The sequence below is a fragment of the Cynocephalus volans genome, chromosome 3 (assembly GCF_027409185.1).
Source record: "Cynocephalus volans isolate mCynVol1 chromosome 3, mCynVol1.pri, whole genome shotgun sequence".
NCBI classification, from domain to species: Eukaryota; Metazoa; Chordata; class Mammalia; order Dermoptera; family Cynocephalidae; genus Cynocephalus; species Cynocephalus volans.
The window spans coordinates 95333320-95361301 of NC_084462.1; the positions used below are offsets into that span (position 1 = coordinate 95333320).

The following is a 27982-nucleotide window of genomic DNA, read 5'->3' on the forward strand; positions in this document are numbered from 1 at the left end:
ATCCTCTTAAATAATGCTTTATATTCATTATTTCCTCAAGACACATATCCTCAGGATACATTTCCTAAGAATAAAATTCCTAAGTCAAAAAGTACGAGCATTTTTAACAACTAATAAAGGTATAATTGATATACAATAAATTGAACATATTTAAAGTGCATAGTTTGATGAGTTTCAGCATATGTATACAACAGTGAAACTATCATCACAATCAAGGAAATGAACAAATCCTTCACCCCCAAAAGCATTCTCATGTCCTTTGTAATCCCTCCCTCTGCTCCTCCCCAGCTGGGTCACGTGGTGGGTATGTTTAACTTTTAAAGAAGCTATCAAACTGCTTTCCAAATGGGCAGTACCACTTTACATTTCTATCAACAGTGTATGAGAATTCCAGTTGCTCCACATCCTCAGCAACAATAGGTGTGGTCAGTCTTTAGATTTTAGACATTCTAATATGTAGTGGTATCTTGTGGTTTTAATTTGCATTTTCCTAACAACTGATGATGTTGAACATCTTTTTATGTGCTTATTTGCCGTCCATACATCTTCTTTTGAGAAGTATCTGTTCAAATCTTTTTTCTATTTTTAAAATTGGGTTGGCTAGGGGGACGGCCCGTGGCTCACTCGGGAGAGTGTGGTGCTGATAACACCAAGGCCACGGGTTCGGATCCCATATAGGGATGGCCGGTTGCTCACTGGCTGAGCGTGGTGCTGACAACACCAAGTCAAGGGTTAAGATCCCCTTACCGGTCATCTTTTTTTAAAAAAAAAAAAAAAAAAAAAAAAATTGGGTTGGCTATTTTCTATTTAAGTTTTATGAGGTCTTTGTGTATTCTGGATGCAAGTCCTTTATCAGATATGCGATTTGCAACTATATTCTCCAAGTCTGTGCCTTGTCTTTTCATTCTCTAAACAGTATTTTCAAAGGTCAGAAGTTCTTAATTTTGATGAAGTCCAATTTATCAACTTTTTTCTTTTATGTATGGTACTGTTGGTGTCATCTAAGAAACTTTTCCCTAACCCAAAGTCACAAAAATTTTCTCCTATGCTTTCTTCTAGAAGTTTTATAATTTTAAGTTTTACATTTAGGTCTGTAATTCATTTTGAGTTCATTTTTGCATAGGGTGTGAGGTGTGGACCAAAGTTCATATTTTTCAATATGGATATCCAATTGTTCTAGCACTATTTGTTGAAAAGACTTTCTTTTATCCACTGAATTGTCTTGGCACTTGGTCAAAAATCAATTGACCGTATATGTGTGGGTCTATTTCTGGACTCTATTTGTTCCATTGATATGTTTGTTAGTCTATCTTTACACCAATACCACACTGTTTTGATTTCTATAGCTTTATAAGTCTTGAAATTAGGTGGTGTAAGTGCTTCAGCTCTGTTATTTTTCAAAGTTGTTTTGGCTATTCTAGGCCCTTTGCATCTACACACAAATTTTAGAACTAGCTTGGTAATCTTTACAAAAATAAAAGCCTGCTATGACTTTGATTGTATTTCACTGAATCTATACATCAATTTGGAGGAAATTGACATCTTAATATTGATGCTTCTGATCCATGAGCATGGTATATATAAAGTATATTTAGGCCTTTATTTATCTCGGAAATGTTTTGTGGTTCTCAGTGTATAGATCTTGTACATTTTATCAGACTTATCACTAACTATTTCACAGTTTTGATGCTATTACAGATGATATTGATTTTTCACTTCAATGTCCAATTGTCTGTTTCTAGTTTATAGAAATATAGCTGCTTTTTGTATACATATCTTGTATCCAGAAACCTTGCTAAACTCACTTATTAGCCCTAGTAGCTTCTTTGTAGAGTCCATAGAATTTTCTACATAGATGTCTTCTGCAAGTAAAGACAGTTTTACTTCTTATCAAGTCTGGATATCTTTTCTTTTCTTCCCTTATATTACTAGCTAGAACCTTAGTACAATGTTAAATAGAAGTGGAAAGAGCAGACATCTTTACTTTCTTCCTGATCTTAGGGGGAGAATATTCAGCCACTTCACCATTAAATAGGATGCTGCAAAAGCAGAAGTCTCATATGTGTATTTTCAAGATTTTTTGTGATTATATACTCCAGAAAAGCACCAATATACACCATCTTCAGCGATGTATGTAAAGGTATCTTTTCCTATATCCTTGCCAACATTAGGCATTATCTTAGCAAATAAAAATCTGCTATTCTTAAATGCTATCTATGCTTCTTTGATTATTAATGGACATCAGCATCATCTAATGTTTATTGGTCAATTGTATTTTTTTATTACTTGTTTATGTCTTCTGCTCCTTTTTCTAATGGAGTATTCATTTCTTTCTTAATGATTTTATAGTAGCTTTTTAAAGATATAGTATCTTTAGGGCTAGCTCATTAGCTCAGTTGGTTAGAGTGTGGAGCTGATAACACCAAGGTCCAGGATTTGATCCCTATACCAGCCACCAAAAAAAAGAACTCAAATATATAATATCTTTAAATATATCTATCATATATGTCTGTCAATATTTTTCCCAATTTGTCTTTTGACTTTTCTCATTTTTTATGTGTTGGTTTGTTTTTTATATATGCTATTTTTAATATACTTTTTTTTTTTTAGAGCAGTCTTAGGTTCACAGCAAAATGGAGCATAAATGACAGAGAGTTCCCATATACCCCCGCACCCTGCCACACACACAGCCTACATTTGTTACAGTCAGCAAACCTAGCCTAAATTAACACATCATTATTACCCAAAGTTCGTAGTTTACATTAGATTTCACTCTTGGTGTTGTCCATTCTGTACATTTGGACAAATGTGTAATGACACATATCTACCATTATGGTATCATAGGCAGAAGTTTCACTGCTGTAAAAATCCTGTTTTCTGCCTATTCATCACTTCCTCCTCCCTGGCAACTACTGATATTTTTAGTGCCTCCATAATTTTGCCTTTTACAGGATATTGTATGGTTGGAATCATACAGTATGTGGCCTTTTCAGATTGGCTTATTTTACTTAGTAATATGCATTTAAGGTTCCTCTCTGGGGTTTTTGTTGGTTTTGTTGTTGTTGTTTTTGTTTTTTATGCCTTGACAGCTCATTTCTTTTCTGCATTGAGTAATATTCTGTTCTCTAGGTGTACCACAGTTTATCCATTCACCCACTGAAGGACATCTTGGCTGCTTGCAAGTTTTGGCAATTATGAGTAAAGATGCTGTAAACATTCACGTGCAGGTTTTTGTGTGGACGTAAGTTTTCAGCTCATTTGGGTAAATACTAAGGAGCTGATTTCTGGATCGGTAAGAGCATATTCATATGGGTTTGTTTTTATGTTTTTTTAAAAAACACATCAAAGCTTTCACTTTTTTGTTGTCAAATCTACCTTTTCTTTCATAATTTCTGTCTTTGGTGTTGATTAGAAAGACTTTTCCAGCCCAAAATTTTATAAATCTTCTTATGCCTTCTTCTAGTAGTTCACTGGTTTCATTTTATTTTTACATTTCAGTCTTTGTTTTATTTTAACATGAAGCAGATATCTAACTTCATTTGCCCTTGGCTTTCTTTTCACTTCCCTAGTTACATATAGCTCCTGATAAATATGTGATCCACACAACAACTACAAGGGACTTCCCATTTTACAAATAAGGAAATTGAGTCAGAAAGGTAACTAATTGCATTTAAAGTCACGCAGCCATTAATCTACATAGTTTCAGCACTCAAACCTAGATCTTTTGATGCCAAGTCCTGTTCTCTTTCCACCACAGCCTTGACACTTAAAGTATGGTCCATGGACGACTATCACTGGCAACACCTGGGTTGGGTGCTTGTTAGAAATGCAGAGTCTTGGGCCCCACCTTGTACCTACTGAATCAGAATCTGCATTTCTATCAAGCTGGAGAAGTACTGCAGAGCATCATATTTCCCCAAATCTAGGGCACATCGGAATCACCCAGGCACTTGTTGAGCTTCATCTCTTCTCAATATTTTAACTCAATAGGTCTGGACTGAGGACCAGGAATATCTGCATTTTAACAAGCATCCCAGGTTTTATGCAGGTGGCCCCTGGGTCACACCTGAGAAATACTCTGAAACAATTGAGAAATATTCTCAAACTAGGTGATGGCTGATTATTTCTCCCAATCTCAATTTAGATGTGTCCTTTTAGCCTGGAAAAGAGATGGCTAGGAGGTGACAAACAACTCATGTGTCAGTGTGTGGAAATTAGGTTGTAATAAGAATAATGTAATACTAAGGGTGATGACTGAAACCTTCAATTTTACAGAAAATCTAATAAAGAAAACTAAGGGGAAAGGGCCTTCAGTTAATCCCGAATTTAGTGGAGGCAGCGTGGAGAAGTAGGAGAAACATCTACCTACTTCCCCTCTTCAAATTTTGTCAATTCTGTCTGCGAGCCTAGGTCTCTCCACCAGTAAAATGGGGTAACAATAACGTGCCAGCGGGAGAGAAAGAACCTGTCAACTTGCTGAACTTTTCATCCCCAGTATGGACGTCCATAGGCCTGGAATGAGTAAACGTTCCAGGAGGTTCGTTCTTGCCAGCTCAGATTTGCCCGGAAGCCGACGCCACCTGGCCAGAGGTGTGGCCCCGGCCACCAGAAGGGGCCCTTCGATGACGAGTCTGCGCCACTCGGCCTGGGAGACACCCTCTCCCCGCCTAGTCCTCAGGACTAACTCCGTCATCAATAATTCATTAAGGGCCCCCTCTCCATTGGCTGACGCCTCCACTCCTCGCTGGCAGAGGCCCAATGAGGAAGATTCTGGGAGAGCTCTTCTGAATAGTGAACCATGCCGTGACGTAGCGGTCGGAGATTGGCCGAGGCGGTTCGAGGCGGGGCCCGGCTGGGCGGCGGCGAGCGCGGCTGGGGTGGCTGAGCTAGAGCGGGGGAGGGTCGTCCGCGGAGCAGGGTCCGATCGCCGAGCGCTGACGGGCCGACGCGAGGCAGGATGTTCAGCTGGATGGGGCGGCAGGCCGGCGGGCGCGAGCGCGCGGGCGGCGCGGACGCGGTGCAGACGGTGACGGGCGGCCTGCGCTCGCTCTACCTGCGCAAGGTGCTGCCGCTGGAGGAGGCGTACCGCTTCCACGAGTTCCACTCGCCGGCGCTGGAGGACGCAGACTTCGAGAACAAGCCCATGATCCTGCTGGTGGGCCAGTACAGCACGGGCAAGACCACCTTCATCAGGTAGCGCGCCCCGCCCGCTCCTCGCCCCTGCCAGGGCCCCTGCCCCCACCACCTGGGCGGGCCTCCCCACCTGTGTGCGTCTTGTCACCAGCCTCCCGCCGCCCTCGGGCAATCTGCGACGCCTTCTTCCCCTTAGCGCAACCCCCTCGCCGCCGCTTCCCCTCTACTATCGCCGTGACCTCAGGTGTCCCCCCCGAGTCCGGGCTCACGCTCTCCGCGCGGGCAGAAAGGTCCCCGGAACCTGTCCTCTGCGCACTCCGAGCCCTTCTTCCTGGCTGTTGGGAAGGCGTTCCTCTGGCTGGCCTTATCCTGTCACCCTGGCCTGGGGGCCCTGGGGAGGGAAGGAGTGCGAGGCTATAATAAGCATTTTCATGATGAGGGAGTGATGCCTAGGGCTGGAACTGGGGCCAGAGAGGTGTGGGGTATCAGGATGGGCTATGGGGTCACGCTTGGGGAGTTAAGCCTCTAGCACAGTGCCGAGCACAGAACTGTTTATCGAATGAATGAATGGCAACAGTAGGAGGGCATTACACGTGCCCCGTTACCTTGAGGTCCTTACATGCAACCCCCACCCCCGCTGCCGCTGCCGCTGCCGCTGCCACCGCCACCGCTGCCACCGCCACCGCCACCGCCACCAGCAGCAGCAGCATCACCACAGTGTTTCGGGAACTGGGTAAAGAGGCCGCCTTCATTCAGCTCTTGCGCTGCCTCGCCTTCACCCGGCTATAGGAAGTTAGCTGTGCATAGCAGCCGCCCCAGGCAGTGGACCTAAGCGGGAGTGTCATATTACTACTTGTTAGTTTCCATTTCTTAGATGGGCCATTCCCTCTTCGCTCACCCTTGACAACTGAAAATATTTGTCATGCTCCTGTGTCTCCGGAAGCAAACATTTACTGTATGCCCTGTGTTTCAAATCCTATAGTTTCCTCCGAAGTGACTTTTGACGTGAAATAATGTACATTTAAACAGACTACTTTTTTAACCTGTTGTTTCTAAAACAGCCAGCATATTAAGGCTCAGTTTTTTTGGTAGAGATTTGTTTTTCTGGATTAAATCCCAAGTCAATTGAAACAAAGTGTTCATTTAAGATTTTTGTCCAGAGTTTTGGAAATTATAACAATGTCTTCATCATTTGATGTTCAACAGGTGTTCAGAAAACTACATCTATATTTGGATACATGCCATTTCTGTTAGGTAGCGACCTCTTTTTCTCCACTCCAGTGACCTAAATAGTTCCTACAAATAGAGTAGTTGTCATTACAGGAAATATGTTGAATCCAGGCCTGCAACTACACTGTGAATGAATTCAGCAAAGCAAATACAGTCAGTCCTCTGTATCGGTGGGTTCCACATCTGTGGATTCAACCAAACGCAGATTGAAAATATTCGGGCAAAAACTTGCCTCTCCATGAACCTGCCAAGCGCAAAAAAAAAAAAAGTGTCTATACTGAACATGTACTGACTGTACTGACTTTTTTTTCTTGTTATTCCTTAAACAATACAGTATAACAACTACATAGCATTTAGATTTTATTAGGCATTATAAGTAATTTAGAGATAATGTAAAGTATATGGGAGGATGTGCATAGATAATAGGCAGATACTATTTTAAAATACCATAGGGGCTGGCCACTTAGCTCAGTTGGCTAGAGCAGAATGCTGATAACACCAAGGTCAAGGGTTCAGATCCCCATACCAGCCAGCCACCAAAAAAATAAAATAAAGCAGTGCCTGCCAATCTTCCCCCCAACCCAAAAAAGGAGGGCTGGTCAGTTAGCTCAGTTGGTTCGAGTACAGTGTTATAACACCAAAGTCAAGGGTTTAGATCCCCATACCTGCCTGCCACCAAAAAAATCTTTTAAATACCATTCTATATCAGAGACTTGAGCAACCACAGATTTTGGTATCCTCAGAAGGTCCTGGAACCAATCCCCTATGGATACCAACAGATGACTATATACTCTTATTGAAATTAGTTCTAGACAGTAAATTGAACATGAAGAATGACTAAAGAAAATCATTTTTAAATTGCTTTACTTGGTGCTTATTAATAAGCCAATATAGTATTAAATATATCACCCCAGACACTCAAAATGGGCCGTACATGTATTACAGTAACTAGCACCTTGAAAAATGTCAAACAGATAATACAGTTAAGGTCTCAGTAATACTGACCAGTTTTTAAGTACTTGGGATAATAAAGTATTACAATCATGTGGTATAAGAGTGGGAGGTGGAATTTTTTTTTTTTTTTTTGAATCGTACAAAGAATAAGAGCATAGCATTGCTATAATCTAGTGGTGACATGTTTCACAGCACCCTGGGCATTTCATCCTCTTTGTTTCTGCCATCAGGGCCTGCCTTATTGTGCCCATGTGTAGTTAGGGAGCCCCCTTGCTCGATGCTGAACCAACCTGGAGATAACGTGGCCCTCTCTGTGCTTCCATAGACTGGACAACAAGCAGGAGACAAGCAGTCAGGAGAACACAACTCACAGGCACATGAACCAGTTTTTTTTTTTTTTTTTTTTTCCAGATTACTATTTCATTATATCTCACTCCTCTCTTTATCCTTATTTGGGGGAAACTTTGTGGAATAGCTAAGTATAGTTTTAAGAAGTATTCTGAGATTTGACTCCTGGTGACTACATCCAAACTAACTACTACTCAGTAGGTGCTGGAGCCATGTACCACCCTAGGGAGCGGAAGGATCACTATATCAAGAAGTCTACTAGTTCTTCCCTGAGCCAAGGGCTTTGTCATTACGCAGTGGGCACAAAGTGGACCTGTGAGGTTAGAAGAAAATCAATGTGGACAGGAAGCTTGGTGAGGCCACAGGAGACCCGAATTTGGTTTCAGAGTAGAGCTGGGAGGAAGTGATTTAGCTCCTGGGAGGCAAGCCAAAATGAGAGGCAGCTATCCTGGAGGTTCATGCACTGGAATGGTGAGCAGAGGGTTGGCCCAGGGTGCTGACCATCCTAGATCCTGCCTGAGTGACACCATAGTTAGTGGCCTGTGTTGTTTGCTTCTAGCATTTGAGCCCTAGAAGCTCATAGTCGGCTGTGGAGTGCATCTATCTACATAGTCATAGATTCTTATCTACCTGAATTTCTACACATCCCAAGAGGCCACTGATGACACAGAACCCACGCTAACATGGAGAGAAACTTCTCTTTGTAAAGCCACTCAGCAAAGCCTCCAGTGTACATTCCACACCTTTAATGAAATCTGACTCTTTCCTCCTTTTGTCCCATGGCTGGGAAGCATGAGGAGTCCCACTAATACATGGTGAGCCAGGACATTCATCAGGAGTGAGGCACTAAGTGTGCACCTTGCTTAAGGAAAAGGTCTCCTAGATGGGGTGGATAAAGAGCCTGAGTGTCAAGAAAATATGCTCACTCCTACATGGAAGAGCACCAGGAGAGGCCCAAGTGCAAGGAAGAGGATGAATAGAGAGAGTTGGTGGACTCTCCTGCAGACCGCAAAATTGATCCAGAAGGAGACTTCCGGTGACATAGAGATATTTGTCAAAGTCTCTTTGGGGTAAAAGCAGAACAGCTGATAAGCCTATTATCTCACTGACAGTTTTATTTCTCACAAGACAGAGGATGCATGGGAGGAATTATTGGCTCTCCTACCTCTGACTAGCAAGGAAGAATTGGCCAGAGAAGAAGAGATGAGCACTGGGGAAAGGTGAACATGTTGTCTTAGACTCGTTAACAGCCAAGGAAGGGTGGATGTTGAGCTTGGCCAGGCTCGTGTCCAAAACTGAGAAAAACAGATTTCAGAGATTCCTCCAGAAAAATCCCTGGGCCCAGGTGCTGTGGAGGAAGCAGAATTACTCAGCTGTTACTTTGTTTCCTCCTTTTCTCTCAAAGAAAGTGATCAGAGATGGTAGAAGGGAGCCCAGCCGTGTTTGAGAAGGGATTAAACCCCAAAGGACGAGGAGGTCTCTCAGGGCCTGTCACAGGTGAGGCTCAGGAAATATCTGGGTGGACAGATGGATGGGAGGACGGTACAGAAAGACCTTGCAGTTCTCAAAGAACTGTGTTTGGTGATTTTTTTTAATTCTGAAGAATATGAAAAGTATCGGAAAATTGGAGGCAGGCTAATGTCCTAGTTTATAAATCAAGGGGAAAAATACATTCTGGATAGGAACAAAGCCCTACTCCATACCCTTGATAAGCCTGTAGAGTCAGTAATTAAAAAGAAGGGGAGTGAAGGCGCTCACTAGGAGGCAGCCTGGTTCATCCTTTTTTTAAAAATCACATTACGGAAACAGTGTGGACACAATTTGGTGATTCTCACCCTCATTCAGGTGCTGGAGCCCCTGCAGATCACACCTACACGGGGCTAGCCAGTTAGATCAGTTGGTTAGAGTGTGGTGCTGATAACACCAAAGTCTAGGGTTGGATCCCTGTACTTGCCAGCTGCCAAAAAAGAGAGAGAGAGAGAGAAAATAAAAATCACGTCTACAGATTCTAGTATTCGTTAATTTAAATAATAACGATTTCAGGGATGGACCCACTATCACAGAACTTAGCTTCATGGGTAATATGGAAAAGAATCAACAGGCCATTACAGCTCTGGGTGACAAGGGCTGTGGCATTAAAGCACACAGTGGGCTGGGGGCATAGGAGGGACCCCTCATTTAGGCTTGGGGGTTAGAAGAGGCCTCCCTGAAGATGTAGCCTAAGAGCTGAGCTCTGAGGAATGAGCAGAATTAGCTGCCCAAAGAAGGTCAGGGAGTGAGGACGGGGAAGTGTCAACCGTGAGGCCCAGGTTTCTGGGGTAACTGGGTGGGTGTTGGAGCCATTCACTGAGATGGGGACCCAAAAAGAAGAAGAATGAGGCGTAATTATGAGTTTAGATTTAAACCTGTTATGTTTTAAGTAGACGCCAAGGTAGAGATGTCCATGAGGGCTGACATGGGTCTGGAGCTCAGTAGGGTGTCTGGGCTGATGTACTGAGTTGGGAGTGTCAGCACTGGTAGCCAACATCTGGGGAATAGAAGTCCTCATACAGGATTCTAAGGAACACTGATGTTAGAGGAAAAGAGAGAGGAAGAGGCATTTGTGGAGACAAAGGAAGAAATGACCAGAGTGGAGTAATGCCAGGGGTGGATGGTGGCTCACAGCTATCTTAAGGCTCTTTAGGTTGCAAGTGACAGAAAACCAACTGAAAATGGCTTAAGTAAAAATGTTTTCATGGAACTGGTCAGACCAGGGTGTGCTAGCTTCAGGCATGGCCCTCAGGACTCTGTCTCTTCTTGCCATTGGCTTCCCTCTCAGGCCTTGCCCCTCAGGGGTGGGCCGGCAGCCATTTCCAATTCCAGACTCACATTCTGCCATCTCAGCAGCCCCAGTGGGAAGAAAGAACCTCTTCCCCAACAGTTTCAGCAACAGTCTCAGGTTTGAGTCTCATTGGTTTGACTTCGTCCATATGCCCATCCCTGAGCCCAGGGACAGGGAATGAAATGCCTGGAGTGGGGTGGTCAGCCCCCAAAGCACATGGCCTAAGAGTGAGGGAAGGTGGCTCTTCACGATGCTGTTATCAAAAAGGGGGGAAATGGATACTAGACGCCTGAAACAACAGATGACCCCCACAAAAGCCAGGGTAAGAGAGAAGGGGTGGTCGGCTGTGTCATATGCTTCTGGGAAAAGTATTGAAAGAGAACTTGTGGATTGGCCGTCAGGAGGCAGGGTGACCTTGGCAAGAACCACTTCAGTAAGTGGCGGTGATGGAAGCCAGATGGCAGTGGGTTGAGGAATGAGTGGGAGGTGAAGCATCAAATATAGAAAATTCTCAGCAACTGGGCACTGAAGCGGAGGAACCACACCCTGGTCACAGGCATTAAGGGGCTTTGGTTAAAGATGAGCGCAACCTCAGCAGAGTTAAAAGTGGGTGGGAAAGGACTGGCTGATTAGCTCCGTTGGTTAGAGTGCGGTTTTGATAACACCAAGATCAAGCATTCATATCCCTTACTGGCCAGCTGCAAAAAAAAGAAAAAGAAAAAAAGTGGGTGTAAAGAAAGAAATTAAAGAAAAAGCTAACAAAGTAAAAGTGGGTGTAAAGAAAGAAATTAAAGAAAGAAAAAACTAACAAAGTAAAAGTGGGTGGAACGGGGGACTATAGAGAGGGAGCAGGTAGTGTTCAGAACTACTAGGAGCCAGGACTTGGAGCAAGGGTTCTGAGGAGGCCAGGGAGTGCTGCAGGGGGGGCTGGGGTGTGGCGTTGACGCAGCGGTCAGCGCAGAGAGACCCTGCAGGTCACCTGCTTGTGTGCTCCTTACATCATCTGCCTGACAAATGGCAGTGGTGCCACAAGATTCACAGAAATGCAAGGGGTGGGGAAGGGTTTTATAATTATAAAATTCTCTTCTTTAACTCACATCTAGAAGCTTACCTCTAAAAGGCATTCAATGTACTTACCAACCTTGGGAAATTATGAACTAGAAAGTCATGGTTCCTGGATCTGCCTGTGCATCAGAATCACCTGGAGATCTTTTGAAACAGATTCGAGGGCTCCGTTCCAGACTTCCTGAGTCGAAGTCTCTGTGAGTGAGGCTCAGAATTGTTTTTGTTTTTCTTTTTTTTTTAAAGATGACCGGTAAGGGGATCTTAACCCTTGACTTGGTGTTATCAGCACCATGCTCAGCCAGTGAGCGAACCAGCCATCCGTATATGGGATCTGAACCCAGGGCCTTGGTGTTATCAGCACCGCACTCTCCCGAGTGAGCCACGGGCCAGCCCCTGTGTTTTTGTTTTTCTAAACTACCTGTCAAAGTGATTTTTATGCAGTCTCCCCCAGGAAACATTTGGGAACTATTGATAGATGAAGATTCAGTTAATGGAATGCATTTGGCCCTTAAACAAGACAAGTTTGAACTGCACAGGTCCACCTATACACAGGGTTTTTTTTTCAATAAATAGTGTACAGTACTGTAAGTGTATTTTCTCTTCTCCCATATGATTTTCTTAATAACATTTTGTTTTCTCTATCTTACTTTATTGTATGAATATAGTATATAGTACATATAACATACAAAAATAAGTGTTAATCAACTGTTATCAGTAAGGCTTCAGGTCAACAGTAGGCTATTGGTAGTTAGGTTTGGGGGAAGTCAAAAGTTATGCTGGATTTTTGACTGTGTGGGGAGTCAGCTCCCCTAATCCCCATGTTGTTCAAGGGTCAACTGTAATGACAACTGAACCATCAAGCCTGAAGAGGGCTACCCTCAACCTGGAAGAGGGAGACTAACTTTGGTAAACCTACCTATTCCAAGCTTTCTCTATTCACCTTTTTATCAATGACTTAGATGAAGTCATGGTCATGCAACATATAAATACAGTTTAACAAAGTGATTTTTTCCACTTAGTATGATATAATGAACATTTTCTTACATCATTAAATAATCTTCAAAAACAACAACTTCAATGACTGCGTCATATTCTATATTACAGCTTGGAACATTTAGATTGTTCTAATTTTATGCTGCTATGCATATGCATAATCTTGCAATGAACATTTTTGGTTATAAAATCTTTGTATTTCTACCTTTTCTCTTAGAATAGCCTGAGCATAAATTACCGTCTTGAAAAATATAAATATTTTTCAGGCTAATATATTCCTAAATATATCTCTCTATATCTATATATGTGTAATATTCTTTTTCAGAAGTTGTTCCAAATTATACTCCCATCACAAAAATGAAGGTCACTATTTCACCAAACTAAGTATTAGCATTAAAAAATAAATTTTATAGAAAAATAATTGTTTTAATTTGCTTCTTTTATTTTAGCTAGTGAGGTTGAACTTATAAAATATATAGTCATCATTTGTATTTCTTAGTGAATTATCTGTGAACTTTGCCCAATTTTCATTTGAATTATTGGTCTTTTCTTCTGGATAAGTTTGAATACTTTTCTCAGTAACAGATATCAGTCCTTTGTCATAGTTACATAAGTATTTTTCCAGCTTGAGGTTTGCCTTTTAATTTCTTACGATAATTTTTTACATGCAAATATTTTGAATATTTGTGATCAAATCTAACAATTGTTTCTCTTTTATAATGTCTTTTATTACTTTTATGGTTAGAAAATCCTTGTTTATCCTAAGACTGAGGAAATATTCACTCATATTTTCTTTTTGAAATAGGTTTACTTTTTAAATATTTAGCTCTTTAACCCACCTGGAAGTAAAATCTTTGTCAATGGTATTAGATTTTTGGCTTTTGTCATTTTTTCACACTATTATTGAATAATCCTGCCTTTTCCTACTGTCACGTGAGGCTTCCTCATATGCCAACTTATATATTGGCTCTATTGCGAGCTTTCTCTCCTCTTATTCTGTATGTAAATTCTTATGTCAGTACCATACTGTTTTTTATTTCTGGACAGCTGGATGGCACCAGGATCTGAACCCTTGACCTTGGTGTTGTCAGCACCTCACTCTAACCAACTGAACTAACCCGCCAGCTCCCATACTCTCTTAAATATTGTCACTTTGAAACACTTTTTAACAAATGCTAGCTCCAGACCCTTCTGAGCTTATTACTCTTTATTTTCCAAATACTGTCAACTATTTTCTGTTATTCTTTGGGAAGAACTTTAAAATTACTTTGTTGGGTTCTACAAAGAAAAAAGAAAAAAAAATCCCATTGGGATCCATTTGTATTGAAACTGTGTCATGTCTCTAAATTACGTGTTTGCATTTGCTCTTCCCAAGCAGGAATTCAGCATTGCTTTGACTCAGACCTTCTTTTATATATCTCAGAAAGGGGGTTGATTTTACTCGTATGGACTCTACATAGCTCTTATTAATGTTCTTAGGTATTTTATACTCTGTGGCTCTTGTGAATTCATTTTTTTTTTCCTTTATGATTTTCAGCTAGATATTGCTAGTATGTAAGGTTGTTACTGAGTTTTGCATTTTTGCTTTGTACCTGGTCATTTGACTGAAGAAGTTATTCTGACAATATTTCAGTAGATTCTCTTAGGTTTTCTTTTCTTTTTTTTTCAGTTTCTTTTTTTTAGTTTTAATTTTTTTTTCATTGTACACATTTAGGGGGTACAGTTTGTTGTTTCAATACATGCATATATTGTATAATGATCTAATCAGAATAGTTAGCATGTCTATCACCTAAACATTTATCATTTCTTCGTGGTCTCTTAGGTTTTCTAAATAGATAACTGTATCAGTTTCATTCATGATTACTTTGTCTCCTCTTATTTTTCATATTTTATTGTACTGGGAAGTGGACATCTATATCAATCTAATTTCAATGGTATTGGCTTTGTTATTTCACCTTAAGATATATTAGCTGTCAGCTTAATAGCTTATAAATTAATCACATTAAGAAATTATCTTTGTGTTACTAATTTTAAAAGGATTTCCTGTAAATCCTTCTATCTGAAAAAAATAGAATGGATATTGAGTTTTATTAAATGCCTTTTCCTTTAACCTGTGTTCTGTGGAACATAATTATGGGGGATTATTAGTAAGTCTTCAAAGGGGAAAAAAAGTGTCCCACGATCAAATAGCTGTGAAAAATGCTGTGTTTTATAACCTCCTCGTGAACATTTATAGTGCTCCTAGATCAAAGAATTTGCAACTTAAAGTATGTTGTCAGATTTATAAATTACAAGTCATAATATTGAAAACACTCAATGAATATTTATTGCATGAGCGAATGAAAGACTGGAAAAACAAACAGTCCTGTAAGAAATTGATTTGATTCCAGTGAACTTCCTCTCCCTTTCTTCTACTCTTTCCTTGAAACAGCATGGAAGGTGGAGTGGAGTAGCTACGGGTAATGGCAGTAGGTTAGACAGCAGTGTGCTTTAAGCACATCTCAGCCCTGAGTAGTTTAAATTCTATTCACATCTCGAAAAATAGACATGCAAAAGGCTTCCATCCAACAAATTCCAGTTTCTTGGTTCAACAGGCTAATGTCCATTCCCTTTGTAGGCACAGCAGTGTCAAAGATGTCATCATCTGAACGAGCAGGCCTGGTGGTAATATATCAATGATTTAACTAAAGGAAAAATAAAAATGAAAATAAGACTTAGGTTTCACACTTAAAGAAGACATAGAGTTTTAAAATGGAAGTGAAGATCAGCCTAATGTAGTTTTTCAATAATTCAAAGAAGATTAAATTTTTAAAGTAGATGAGATGTTTTTCAGGGATGTTTATTTCAGCATTATTTCTAATAGCAAGAAATGGAAAGTTATTTAAATGCCTGAGAGTTAGGAAATGGTGAACTAAATTGATACATAATCATCTTAGAATAGTATGCAGCCATTAAAAATCATGTTTTCAAAGAATTTTTAATAGCTTGAGGAAAAACTAATGGTGAAAAATCTAGATGGAAAATTGTTTAAACATTTCAATCCCAATTATATAAAGAAAAAATTGTATTCACAGAAAAATGACTGGATGGAAATATATCAGGATGTTAAGTAGTCACTACCCTGTACTAATGTGGTCTTGTGCAAGCTACTTAACCTGTCATAAGCAATTTTCTGATTTATAAGCTAAGGAAAAAGTGCCTGCTCCAATGACAGTGAGGAAGAAAGGATGAGATGAATGTGTGAAATGTGTTATAAACTGTTCAGTATGGTTTTAGAATGATATGTTGCTTGGTAGTATCCAGAAGTAGTGGTGGTAGAGGTAGTAGTACTAGTTTGCTAGGAAATACTTACATATCCTGGATGATTTTGTAAGACTTTTGCAATAATAAATGTTCCATTCTTCTCCCACTTTCATTTCTTGGTATGAAACATGAGGATAGATTAAACATCATTTCCATGTTCAAGACAAATCAGAGTAGGACTAACCTTTTCTTTTCAATTTCTCTCCTAGTGAAGTAGTGGATCAAGTTAAGTATTATCAATAAAATTACATATGAGAAACTTTCCAACACTTATTATAAATCAAAATGTATTTAAACTCATACTCCTGATTTTAAAATAAGGAAATAAAACTACTCTACTGAACTCAAAAGTTGTACTTCATATTATATTTTTTTCATATCTACAACTGACTCCTGTCCAACATGGGTTTGAACTGCACGGGTCCACTTGTACATGAGTTTTTTTTCAATAAATATATTGGGAAATTTTGATGACATTCATGACATACCTAACCCAAACAGTTATGTAGCTTACCTAATAGCAGTTAAGTACTTAAGTAGTTACTTAAGTAGTAGTTAAGTAGTTAAATTTAGGGGGAATCAAAAGCTATACATGGATTTTCAACTGCACAGAGGTTGGTGCCCCTAACCCCTGCGTTGTTCAAGGTTCAACTGTGTATGGTTTAAAACTTTAGTAGTACTCAAAGGAATAACATGACTGCGGGGGTTGATTTAATGCTCTTTTAAAAAATGTTTCCAGTAATAGCAATGAATTGAAGCCCAAAGCCTATGCACAGATGCCAGTGTATGCACAAACATGTTTTCTTAAGTCCTGTTTATCTTCACACAAGACATTTCTCTAGATTTTGGCTTGAGAATTTAAGAATAATGCTCATAGAATACCCCAAATATATGTGCCATGTTATTTTTTTAGCGTACTTAATTATTGAATATCTACTAAAAAATCTTGCACTTGTTATCTGTTATGATTCACAAAGTGAGTTCCCGTAAACACTCCCATTAGAGGCTTCAGCCTCTCAAGCTCTGATTTGGGGCAGGTATAGTCCCCAGAGAATTAGTAAGAAGTCCTGTGTTCTAATAAACCCCTTAACCTATTTGAGCCTTAGTTTCCTCATCTGTAAAAAGGAGATAAAAATACTACCTACCCGTAAGGTAGTTAGGATGAAATAAGGTTATTCATGTAAAGACTTAAGCACATAACAAGTTCTCAAATATTAGGTATATTACTTAAAAATGTAATGCTTTTTCCATTATTCCAGGCACAAGTGTGATAATCAAAACCCAGAGAGAATACATGACGAATACCCAGGGGAAGCAAAGTTTGCAACTGGAATTTGGGGTGTCTGCCATTAAATAGTGTGTCTTTTATAGTTGTTTTTGTTTGTTTTTTAGTCATCCTTAAACCCATCTTTGAGAAGATGGTGCTTGGGTATGTTGAGGAACTTTTCATTGTCTTGAGATTTTTCTCTTCCCCTTGTCAACAGGTGACATTTTTTTCTATGAAGTTTTTTTTTTTTTTTCCTTGCCTTTTTTTTCGTGACGGGCACTCAGCCAGTGAGTGCACCGGCCATTCCTATATAGGATCCGAACCCATGGCGGGAGCGTCACCACGCTCCCAGCGCCGCACTCTCCCAAGTGCACCACGGGCTCGGCCCTCTATGAAGTTTTTTAAAAAAAATTCTAGCATAAGCAGTGAAAAGAAAGACACCATCTGTCCAGATATTCTCTTGCATCAAAGCAGCTCCTTGAGCTCAGGCCAAGCATCAGCAGCTAGTGTGCCCAGGAGCCACTTGGACGTGGCTGAACCAGGGACCTCATCAGACCAGGACAAGGAGATGTCAGGTCTCCTGCCCTCCCCACCACCTCTTCCGCTCAGCTGCTTGGAATCCAAATGTCTGTACCTTTTAATGTTGATGGCTTGGCTCACGAACCTTGGAGCAATCACTGTTAGAATTGGCAGGCCTCCCTGAGAACACAGGAAAAGGGGAGCAAGGACAAAAACCAAGTCTCTAACGCACAGGATGCCTGTGGAGTGGACTAATCGGCTCTGAATCATAGTAGGTTATTTTCTGTAGTCTTCCTGTGGCCTCTTATTCCTTTGAATTCTTGTTATTGCAGATAACACCAGAGTCCCTGGAATTTACAGCTTTGGGAAAGCCTCTGAGGTGTCCAAAAATACCCACAATGGATCAGCCTTGCACGTGTGGCTGTGTGGTCCATCTGTGTACATTGTGCTGCAGGATCCGCTCAGACTCTCTCCCTCCAGGTTGCTGTTTTTGAACCTCATCCCTTTATTCTCACTTTTTCCACGCCACTCAGTGTCTTGGGTGCTCTTAGTTCCCTCACTGGACTGACGTGTGCCTGCCTGCCCAGCGGTATGACATAAATGAATCTGAGTTTCAGCAATCCTCAGTGTAAAAACTCTTCAGTCAGCTCAGAGCAGTCACATATTAACTCGTGTTATCTGACAGGTCCTGCTTGGGGTACCAGTGAGCAGGGCGGTGTGGGATCCCAAGGCTACAGGGCTGAGCCTGGTGTAAGAGCAAAAGCCTTGCACCAAGAGGGAGAGGCTCCAGGTTCCAGGTCCTGTGCAGCCACTAGTGAGTGACCAGCAACAGGTCACTTTACTGCTCTAATTCTGTCTCTTCACCTTACAGATAAGGGGTTGAATCAAATGATTCCTAAGAGATGCTGGGGCTCTTAAGTTCTGTATGTTTACTAGGTGTTAGAGGGCAAGCTCCACAAGAGCTCCCGGTTTCAAAGGCTTTTAACACAAAGTATCAAATTGCTTTTCAGTGAAGTTATTCTTCGCCACCAACATATGAGTATATAAGGGTGTTTATTTCACAGGACCCTCACCAGCACTATTATGAGGTTTTGTTTTTTTTTTAATTTACTAATATGCTATGTTTTTAATTGGTATTACTCCAACAATGAAATTGAATATTAAATTTTGACTTTGTATTATCTGTGGGAGAAAGTATCACTAAACGAATTAATAATGTAAGCAAGCATTATAATACAGTAATTCTTCCTAGTTCTGGTTCCTCTGTGTCTGGGACCCAGAGATTAAAAGATTTACCAAGGTCACAGTTGAGGGGCATTTTTTACTTTAAGTTTCACATTTGTAGCATACTTTAAAAACAATTAGGGTTTTTCTGGCAGGGTTTCTACTTAGGAAATTCTAGTTTCTATTACAATATGAACTTGATAGTAGGAAACACCTGCTCTTTAAACAATTTTATAATTTAGGTTTTTCCTTGAACCCCCTGTTATTGCAAAATTAGTGAGATTTCCTGTACTTTTATATAAATGAAACAGCAGAAAGTAATTCAGGCACTCCTGAGCAGTGGTTCTCTGACTTAAGCACCTGTTGCATGTGAGTTATTATCCAGCTGGAGACTGAGTGCTTAACCAGGATGTCCACACACCCAACCTACCCTTTTGCGAGGCCCATTCTCACCTCCCTGAGCCTGGAGCCTGGAGGTCCCTCCTCCTGCGCAGGCCTGGTGAAGGTGCTGGGAAAGGGCCTTATTGCAGTGAGCCACCCAAGGTGGATCTCAACACTGAGCTCTTCCCCCAAAAGGTCGTGGTACATGTTCTTACCTGGTTCATCTGTTTTATTGTTGTGTGGGACCTCTTGTAGGCTATCTCAGCCAACCAACCACTGCTGGTGACATTGATTCTACAGGAAAGTGACCATCAAGTTTCAAACCAACACTTGGACCTAACCCTTTTGTGAGTTGGAACATGTGAGTTAGCATGCAGGGGGCCCAGTGACACTTGCTGCTGTTCTTTCAAGTACTGGCCCATCTCCCCATTTGTTTCCTCTTCCTCAGTCTGTCCTACAGGCCTCCTGGCATAGCCTAATCCAGGCCACCGGCGTGAAAATCAAACTGGATGGTGCAGGGTGGGGGTAGCTGTGTGCTCTGGCTTTAAATTCTAGCTTTGCCACTGAGTGACTTCAGGCTTGAGACCCGAGGGTGGCTACAAAACCTAAATTCCACATTCGTATGGGTGTATGAAATCCACACACTGTAGATACACTCTGTAAATGCTGGAGCTTCACAGAATGTGAACATGCTCACACTAGCTTTTACCAGTATGTCTAAGATTTGTGTGGCATTTCCTAAGAATTGATAAATATGAACATTTCTGCTCCTAAGAGTATTTACTAGGCTATAGGTACATTAAGGTTTTGATTGAAATTTTTTTTTAATTAAATTAATTTTGAAACAACAGCACCTCCTGACCCTATTTTTTCTCCAGAGAGAATGGCAAGAGCTGGCCCCTTGTTGTCAGGGAGGCCAGAGGTCCGTGCAGGAGGACAGTTTGGAGAGCTCTTTTCCCTCACGTTGGAGGAAGTGGGAAGCATGGTGCCTTATGCCCAGTGGCACATCCTGTGATGAGTGCCCTGAAATTCCCTTGTGCTCCTCACCTCTGAGCAAACCACTAGCTCAAGGCCAAGTTTAAACATTTCAGCCCAACCTCTGGAGTGCAAAGCTTGTATGGGAGCTCTGCTCATGTTCCATTTCCACTCGAACACTTACTGTCTGACCTCAGGCAAATTGCGTAGCCTCTCTGATACCTCAGTTTTCCCACCTGTAAAATGAGGATAATGTTATCACCCACCTCAGAGTGTTTCAGGGATTAAATGAAACGATAGGAAGGCTTTGTGCCATACCAAGCATGTAGCAAGTGCTCAGTAAATGTCAGGTGGTATTATCAGAGTTTTTCCACATTTACTGTAAATTTATGGGACATATTTTAATGACGTATCTATTTTGGGGTTCCACAACTTCACAGAAAATGTAGAAACTTTGGATGAATTTAAAACTAGCAATGACGTTACTTAAAGGTTTAGAATATAGCCTGCTAAAATTGCTAAACAATTTCAACTTTATGTAGAAAACATAGGTCTAAAATGTAGCTTAATTTTTCATTCTTATAAAGATGGCAAAATTGTGTGACATTTGACAGTTTAATTCTTTCCCTCTATCCCTAGAAATAGAGTCACAGGTTCTGGGCTTACATTTGATCAGTCAGGACTTTTTAGAAACAAATAAATAGTTTGGGACCAAATTGTTAGCTGCAGGAATGAGGAGCTGGAAAAAGTCGTGCAGGTTTCTTCCCTTGAGTTCCTCCACTAGGGTGAGGGACCTCCCCTGGCAGGATCAGGACATGGCCCTGATCACCTCAGACACCTTACAGAGCCCACAAACAGGAAAGTGCAGTAGACATGCCGAGCACTGTGATGCTGCAGCACAATGTGCCCAGGGACCACAGACAAACGTCCCCAACACACAGGTTGGGGAAGCTCCCCTCGGGGAGGTGGGCCGGAGCAGGTGTCCAGAATGCACAGGAGCCAGCTGGGTGCACTTCTCTTGGGGTGGTGTCTGTTCTGTCACTGGAGCTGCCAACAAGAATTGCTGTGCTGGGCAAATTCAGAAGTCCCAGTGAAACTGCAAGTCTGACCTCTTTCACCGAACTTCTTACACTGGGGCAGAAAAATTGGTCTATAGATTTCAAGCTTTGAATATTCCTTATTAGTGAAGGAGTAAAATGCCAATCCTTGTCCTTTTCTTTGGGGTTATATTTCTAAGTTTGTAAATGATTATGTAGAAAATTGATAACCCACACCTTTCTGGCCTCTTGCTTGGTGACAGCACGCTAAGCTTTCCCTTCTTTCCCCCTCTCCTAGATACTTACTGGAGCAGGATTTCCCAGGCATGAGGATTGGTCCGGAGCCCACCACTGATTCCTTCATCGCTGTGATGTATGGGGATACTGAGGGCAGCACCCCAGGGAATGCTCTAGTCGTGGACCCCAAGAAGCCATTTCGAAAGCTTAGTCGCTTTGGAAATGCTTTCCTGAATCGGTAAGGACCAGCAAAGTACCATCTTTGGTCAGGTTGTTTAAACCTTTTTGAATTATTGCCTGTTACATGCAAAGGTTCAAAAACAGAACAGAGAATGTCTGCTCTAAAAGAGAGAAGTCATAGAAAATATGTTCATCATATTGAAATATTTGAACGACTGTCATAGGAACTGATCATTTACACCTACTCCGGGTGGCTTCAGAGGGCAAAGTTAAGGTCCAGTATTAGACATTATAAGGACACACAGTATAAGGAACATGTTTCTAATCATTTGAGCTGCATAGAAATAGATCAGTTACCCTGTGAGGTAGTGAGCTCCCTGTCGCCAGCAATGCTGGGTGATGGCCACCTCTCAGGCTGGTGTGCTGGGGCCTCCTGCAGTCAGAGAGCTTACCCAGAGGACCCCTTCTCCTTCTCACACCATGCTGTGAACTGCTTCCTTGTTCATTAGAGCAGGGCAGGGAAAATAGAGTCAGTACACAAAAAGTAAATTTAGTTACATCGTCATTATCTTATAGACGTAAAGTTGTGGGATTACTGAGGATCTGTCTTAATTGGAGATGTGTTTTATTTGTAAAACCTTTTGCCAGAGTTCCCAATGAAACTGACGGGTGTTGGGGGCTGTGCGGGGAGAACAAACCAGCTGGTTCTGCCTGCTGCAGCTCTGCCCTCTCGGACATGTACCTCCCTCCCCCTCCTCCTAGTCTTTTTTTTTAAACCCTTTTCTGATCTTTCTTATTATTCCCCCTCCCCCACTCCCACCCCTCCATTTTTCTCTTTTATGAATCTGGCTTTAAAGTGGTTGATTTGGGGAGTGGGTTATGGGATATTCAGCTAGGGAGGAATAATTTGAGCTTCTTTAGAGAAAATAAGTAGGATTACAGTTGACAGACAATAGGATACTTGAACTGCACTTCTCCTTTCTAGATGTTTTTAAAAATAGAAACAGACCCTCCCAGCTGGCTGCTGTCCTCCCAGAGGCTGAGGTGCCTAATTGCACAACTCCAGGGGGCACCATTCACATAGGCTATGGAACAAATGATATGCCAGGTGCTGTGCAGTGGCCTTGCCGGGGGGCGGCCCAGGCAAACCTCCACAGGTGCCTTCCGTAAAAAACTGAACTCTCTAGGGATCTGAACTCTCCTTTAAGGGTTTTTTAGTGCTCCTATTGCGAATCAAAGAAAGCATTCAAGTGTTAGTGAGGGAATTTGGCAATGGGATAAATAGAAATGCACAGATGATGTAGAAGGACTCATAGAAAAGTTCTGTCTTATCATTGATGCTGATTTGCAGAACACTGTGCAGATGGTATTTTCCATCCTGCAGATTCTCTTCTCTGGGATTTTACTCCTTAACTCCAGAGCAGCCTTGGTTGGCACCAGAATGTCTCCTTGGGAGAACTAGAGGTTGAGCCCAGGCTGGGAGAACCCCAGAAGATCAACACTTTGGGTCTCTCAAGACAGAGTGGACCAGAGTTGAGGGTAGGTGGGACAAGAAGCTTCCCTATCGGGGCCTCCCTTGGAGCCATGGGCACAGGCCAGGCCAGACTTCTTGTCCCAGGGCTGGACCTGGAAGGTTCCAGAGGCCCCGGAAAATGCAGGGCACAGGATCCATCTCCGTGGAAGGCTGTTCTGGAATCCTGTGGTCTCCTTACCACTGCCCTTTGTTTTATTTGCCTTTTCCCTGACAAAGGCTTAAAAAAGAAATGTTACCACTTTTTTCAAATTCCCATTTGTAAAAGTCCATATTCACAAGGGAGAAACCACAGGAAGAGTGGCTATTGGCTTTATTTTGGCCAATGATTTACTTTCCCAACAAAAACAAATTTTTTTTCAAATCCCAAACACACAGAGGGTGAGTATGAAAAGAAGCATTCAGGAAAGACTTTGAATGTGAGGTTCATTATCTCAGAATTTACAGCTGTGGAAATAATTCATGAATTATATAATCAAGTGTTAACTGAACTCAGAATAATACATAGAAAAATAAATATGCATTTACTGTGTGTCAGATACTATTCCAAACTTCACTTGTATGTTAGCTTGAAATCCTCACAAAAACCCTGTGATATGGCTGCTACTATTATCCCCAGTGGAGAGAGGAGTGAGGCATAGAGAGGCTATTTTAGAGGTTAGTTGGCATGGAGTGCTGGGATTGGAACCCAGACCATGTGGCCACAGAGTCCTGCTAGTGACCACTCTACTGAGCTGCCAAACGGTATGCTGTTTGGACTAAGAGTCATTACCTACTGTCCCCTATTTAACTTTTAAGGCTGTCCCTAATATAGCCTTCCAACAATGATGATGAAGATGATAGTATTATAATTTACTTAATTTCATAAGTGCAATTCTTTTGGTGTTAATAAGACAGATGATACTATGGCCAATCTACAGATGAGAAAACTAAAAGCAAAGAAGTGACTTGCTCAAGAAGAGGCCATCAGGAAGAGGCAGAGACAGGATTCAGGTTTCTTCTTCCCTCCTGTCCACCACCCTGAGCCTCCACCAAAGCACCAGCAAAGAATTTCTGTCGTCCTGGCCATCCTGGTGACCATATGTGTGTCAGGATCACATGAAGGGATGTGCCTCAAGTAAATTCATGTCATACGTGAGAGTAAGACATAACCTGATTAAGTAGTGTCCACATGGCAGTGCTGCTGTTCCATACAGCACTATTTAAGAGAGAGAGTCAATTAGTGTAGGGCGCTCAAATGTGTGTACATAATTATAGGATCTCTCTGGGAACATCAGCAGGGTTAGTTCTAAAGGGTGAAGCTCTTTTTACATAGCATATTTTTCTGGGTCAAAATATAACACTTAGTAGTAAAGAAAATTGGTTGTTTGCTCTGGAGAACTTTCTCCCCCAGTCAACCACCAGATTCACCCCTGGGACAGGTCACCATTACCTGGCCTTCTCCTTATAGGGTATTGGCTTGGGCATCTGCCCCCAGGGGCACCTTTAAAAGAGTGAAATACTTCCAAAGGTGGTACCACGTGATAGCTGGAAGGTGATACCACTGCCCACACCTTAAGTAAGCCAGTGGAGCCTAAATCTCAATCTCTCTTTTTTTTTTTTTTTTTTTTCCCTGCTTCTTGTTTTTGTTTTTGGCGGCTGGCCAGTAAGGAGATCCAAACCCTTGAACTTGGTGTTACAACACTGCGCTCTAAACAACTGAGCTAACCAGCCAGCCCCCCTGAATCTCAATGTCCAAGGCTAGTTTCTAAGACAGTAACAGGAGTCTACAGTGCATTTCTGAGAAATGAAGATAAATTGCCAAAAAGGTAGGTTCAGATGATGGAAATTCCATACTCAAACAACAAGAGAAGGAGTTGAGTCCAGAACAAAAAGAGCCCTGTGGAAACAGCTTTACTGGGACATTACCCCACCACACCACTACTTCAGAGAGGAATGCACAGGCGGCCTGTCTTGGAGCTGCTTCATGGGAGCGTGGTTATTGACCTTCCAAAGTCTGGTATCAGGAGCCAGCAGCACCTCACACAGCAGGAGATGACACAAGCAGCAGCACCAGAACATGCAGGTCCTGGAGATGCCCGTGTGTTTTGGTCAGTTCAAGAAGTGCCAAGGATTGGGGTCTGATATTTTTCATCTGCAGTCTGCTTTTGAATTGGATGTTATGTTTTCCCCTCAATCTACTTTTCTAAAAATGGTAGTATTTTTTAAAATTAAGATAGCTACAGACATTGTTTCTCATTTGGGATCTATTATAATTTTCAATTGTACTCTTCAATAGAAGAAATTCTTAATCTCATTTACTTCTCCATTGCCTCCATTTCTTTTTGAAAAATAACTTTAATCACTGGCCCTAGGAACTGTAATTTTGAAACTTCCTTTTGAGCTGGAGGAATCTGAACAGTCCTTCCAGTGTTTAGTTATTTCAACCAGGCCTGATGATGGTGATGGTGATGATAAAAAAAACAGTCTTAACGTTTGTATGATGATTTAGCTATCATAGAATACACAGGTGTATTCTTGGACTTATACTCCATTTGTTACCGCTATGTAATTAAATGAGGCTTCATTCAATATAGCTTTTTTGAGTTTTGAATATTACATAGTCACTTATGTACCGCTGGGAATTTTTAAAAAACTGACACTGCAAGTACACAGCATCAGTCCAGACACATGCTGGCTCCACCAGCTAATTTAGCTGGAGAAATTAAGAAAAACAGGCTCTTGCCAAGAATCACTCTTTTTGGGGGGCGGCAGCTGGCGAGTTCTGGGATCTGAACCCTTCACCATGATGTTATCAACAGCATGCTCTAATCAAATGAGCTAACTGGCCAGCCCAATAATCACTCTTGATTCATTAGCAAAAAAAAAAAATTGTTTTTAATCTGAAAGAATAACTGGGATGTTTTTGTGGTTCATTTATCTGTAATAAACTTGCTGAAGCTTTTCCCATTAACCTTTAACCTCAGGATTTGTGGTGCCTCCTGGGTCATTGTACCATTGTTGTTGACAACCAGCTTTACTCCCTGGTCTCCAGATCTTCCTGGCTGGTGCATTGCACCTGGTTTTCTCCCATGGCAGTCAGGAGAGGATTTATAAAAGTACATTTTTAGGTTGAGCCATATGAAATTGGAAGTCCTCAACCATCTTTTACCTGTAAAAGTGGTAATTTCATAAGATTAAATCTAAGCAGAAACCAGGGGCTTTTATGTAGTCTGAATGTGAAATTCATTTCCTTCTAGGCACTGGAAAGTTAGAGCAGCCATTTGTGGTAGGGCCATAAAGTAACAATGATTATGGTTTAGTTGTCAAAGTCTTTTTGTAGATGGTATCCTATTTAGTATGCAAATTTAGGAAGTCATATCATCTCTCTGGTTTTACTCTCATCAGTGAAGTGGGTTGGGACAAAAGAGGTGCTTTGAAATAGCTCTGTACTCTCTCCATTGTAAGCTTACGTTTACTTGAACCTAGTGACAAACCTGGGAGTTCATGGTGCTGGCAGATTTGCTTAGAAAGGTTTAGAGACCTACACACAGTAAAGGTTGCAGGTCTCCCGCTTCCTGTTCACTGCCCTTACCCTCCACACAAGCAGCACAAGGAATCCTCTTTGGAGGAGAGTTCCAGGACTGTGGCATATCACTTCTTTGTTCTAGGACATTGCCCTGTGTGTGATAAAGGCACACAATGGGGTTTCAAATGTGTGCGATGGTAGTAGTGGCCCAGTCGTTGAGAACCTCAACTGCAGTCAGGACACCAGATTAACATCCTGACTCCATCACTTGCCAACCATGGAACTTGGCAATTTTTGGTGTGTGACCCCTTTATGCCATGTCCCCTGCTTTGTCAGATGGAGGCTCACAGCCATAGCTACCTCTGAGGTTGTGGTGAGGATTGAGTTCCTGTGCATGGAGAGTGCTTAGGACAGGGCCTGCCACACAGTAAGAGGTCAGTCAGTGTTGCTGCCTTTTTATTATTATTGTAACTACTACAGATATTACTTTTTATTGAGAAATCAAAATCAGTATGAAGGTACTGTCTGGTTCTTTTAAAAGTCTAGTTTTTTAAATGCTGATCACTGAATTGGAATTTTAGCATTGCGAGGCAATTTTAAGTAATCAAGTCCTCTCGCCCTCCAGTTTTACTGCGCAGCAGGACTCCAGCAACTTGCCTGAGACCTTACAGCCGATACCATTACTTTCTCCCCCTACCCCCGATCTGCTATGCCTGAGCCTTTCTCAGACATGGGATGACATGGAGTGGGTCCAGCGTAGGATCTTGGTTGCTCTCTCCCCTTCTTCTACTTCAGAACACAGGATTTATCAGGTCTGCCCGGGTGGGGAGACACTCACAAAAGCTGAGAGAGGCTCCTGGTTCAACCAGCACATGTCTGCATATTTAATATGAAATGCAGAAGGCAAGGCACAGATATACTTTGTGTGAGTCACCACTGCAGGAAGGAGTAGGAAATCCATCTCGGGACAGCAAATCTATGCTTGGAAACATTTCAACAGAAGCGCGTGAGCAGGGACGGTCTGACGTAAGGCCAACTGTGAGATACGCGATAAATAACCTTGGTTTTCCCCTTCCTTTCTCAAAGCAGAAGGGTAAGACGCAGCTGCTGTAACAGCACTAAGTCTTTTTCCCAATTACAATATGACTTTTTCAGAGCATACTTATATGTGGTTGTAAGCTCACCGTGGCATTGTGGCCCCCGGGGGCCTGGCTGCTGGCTGTGCTCTGTGCTCCCTGCCACCCCACCTGATGCTTTCTTCCTAGCGTGGAGCCCA

At 41.8% G+C, this 27982-nt stretch overlaps 1 protein-coding gene across 1 annotated transcript in view; it reads left to right on the top strand.

Moving 5' to 3' along the window:
• Window positions 1–4860: 4860 nt before the first annotated feature.
• EHD4 (EH domain containing 4) overlaps window positions 4861–27982 on the top strand; it is a 73747-nt gene continuing 50625 nt past the window's right edge. The window contains exons 1-2 of the mRNA XM_063090515.1: window positions 4861–5193; window positions 21549–21725. Of these exons, the coding sequence (XP_062946585.1) occupies window positions 4958–5193; window positions 21549–21725 (413 nt within the window). The 5' untranslated portion in view covers window positions 4861–4957. The remainder of the gene's footprint in view (window positions 5194–21548; window positions 21726–27982) is intronic.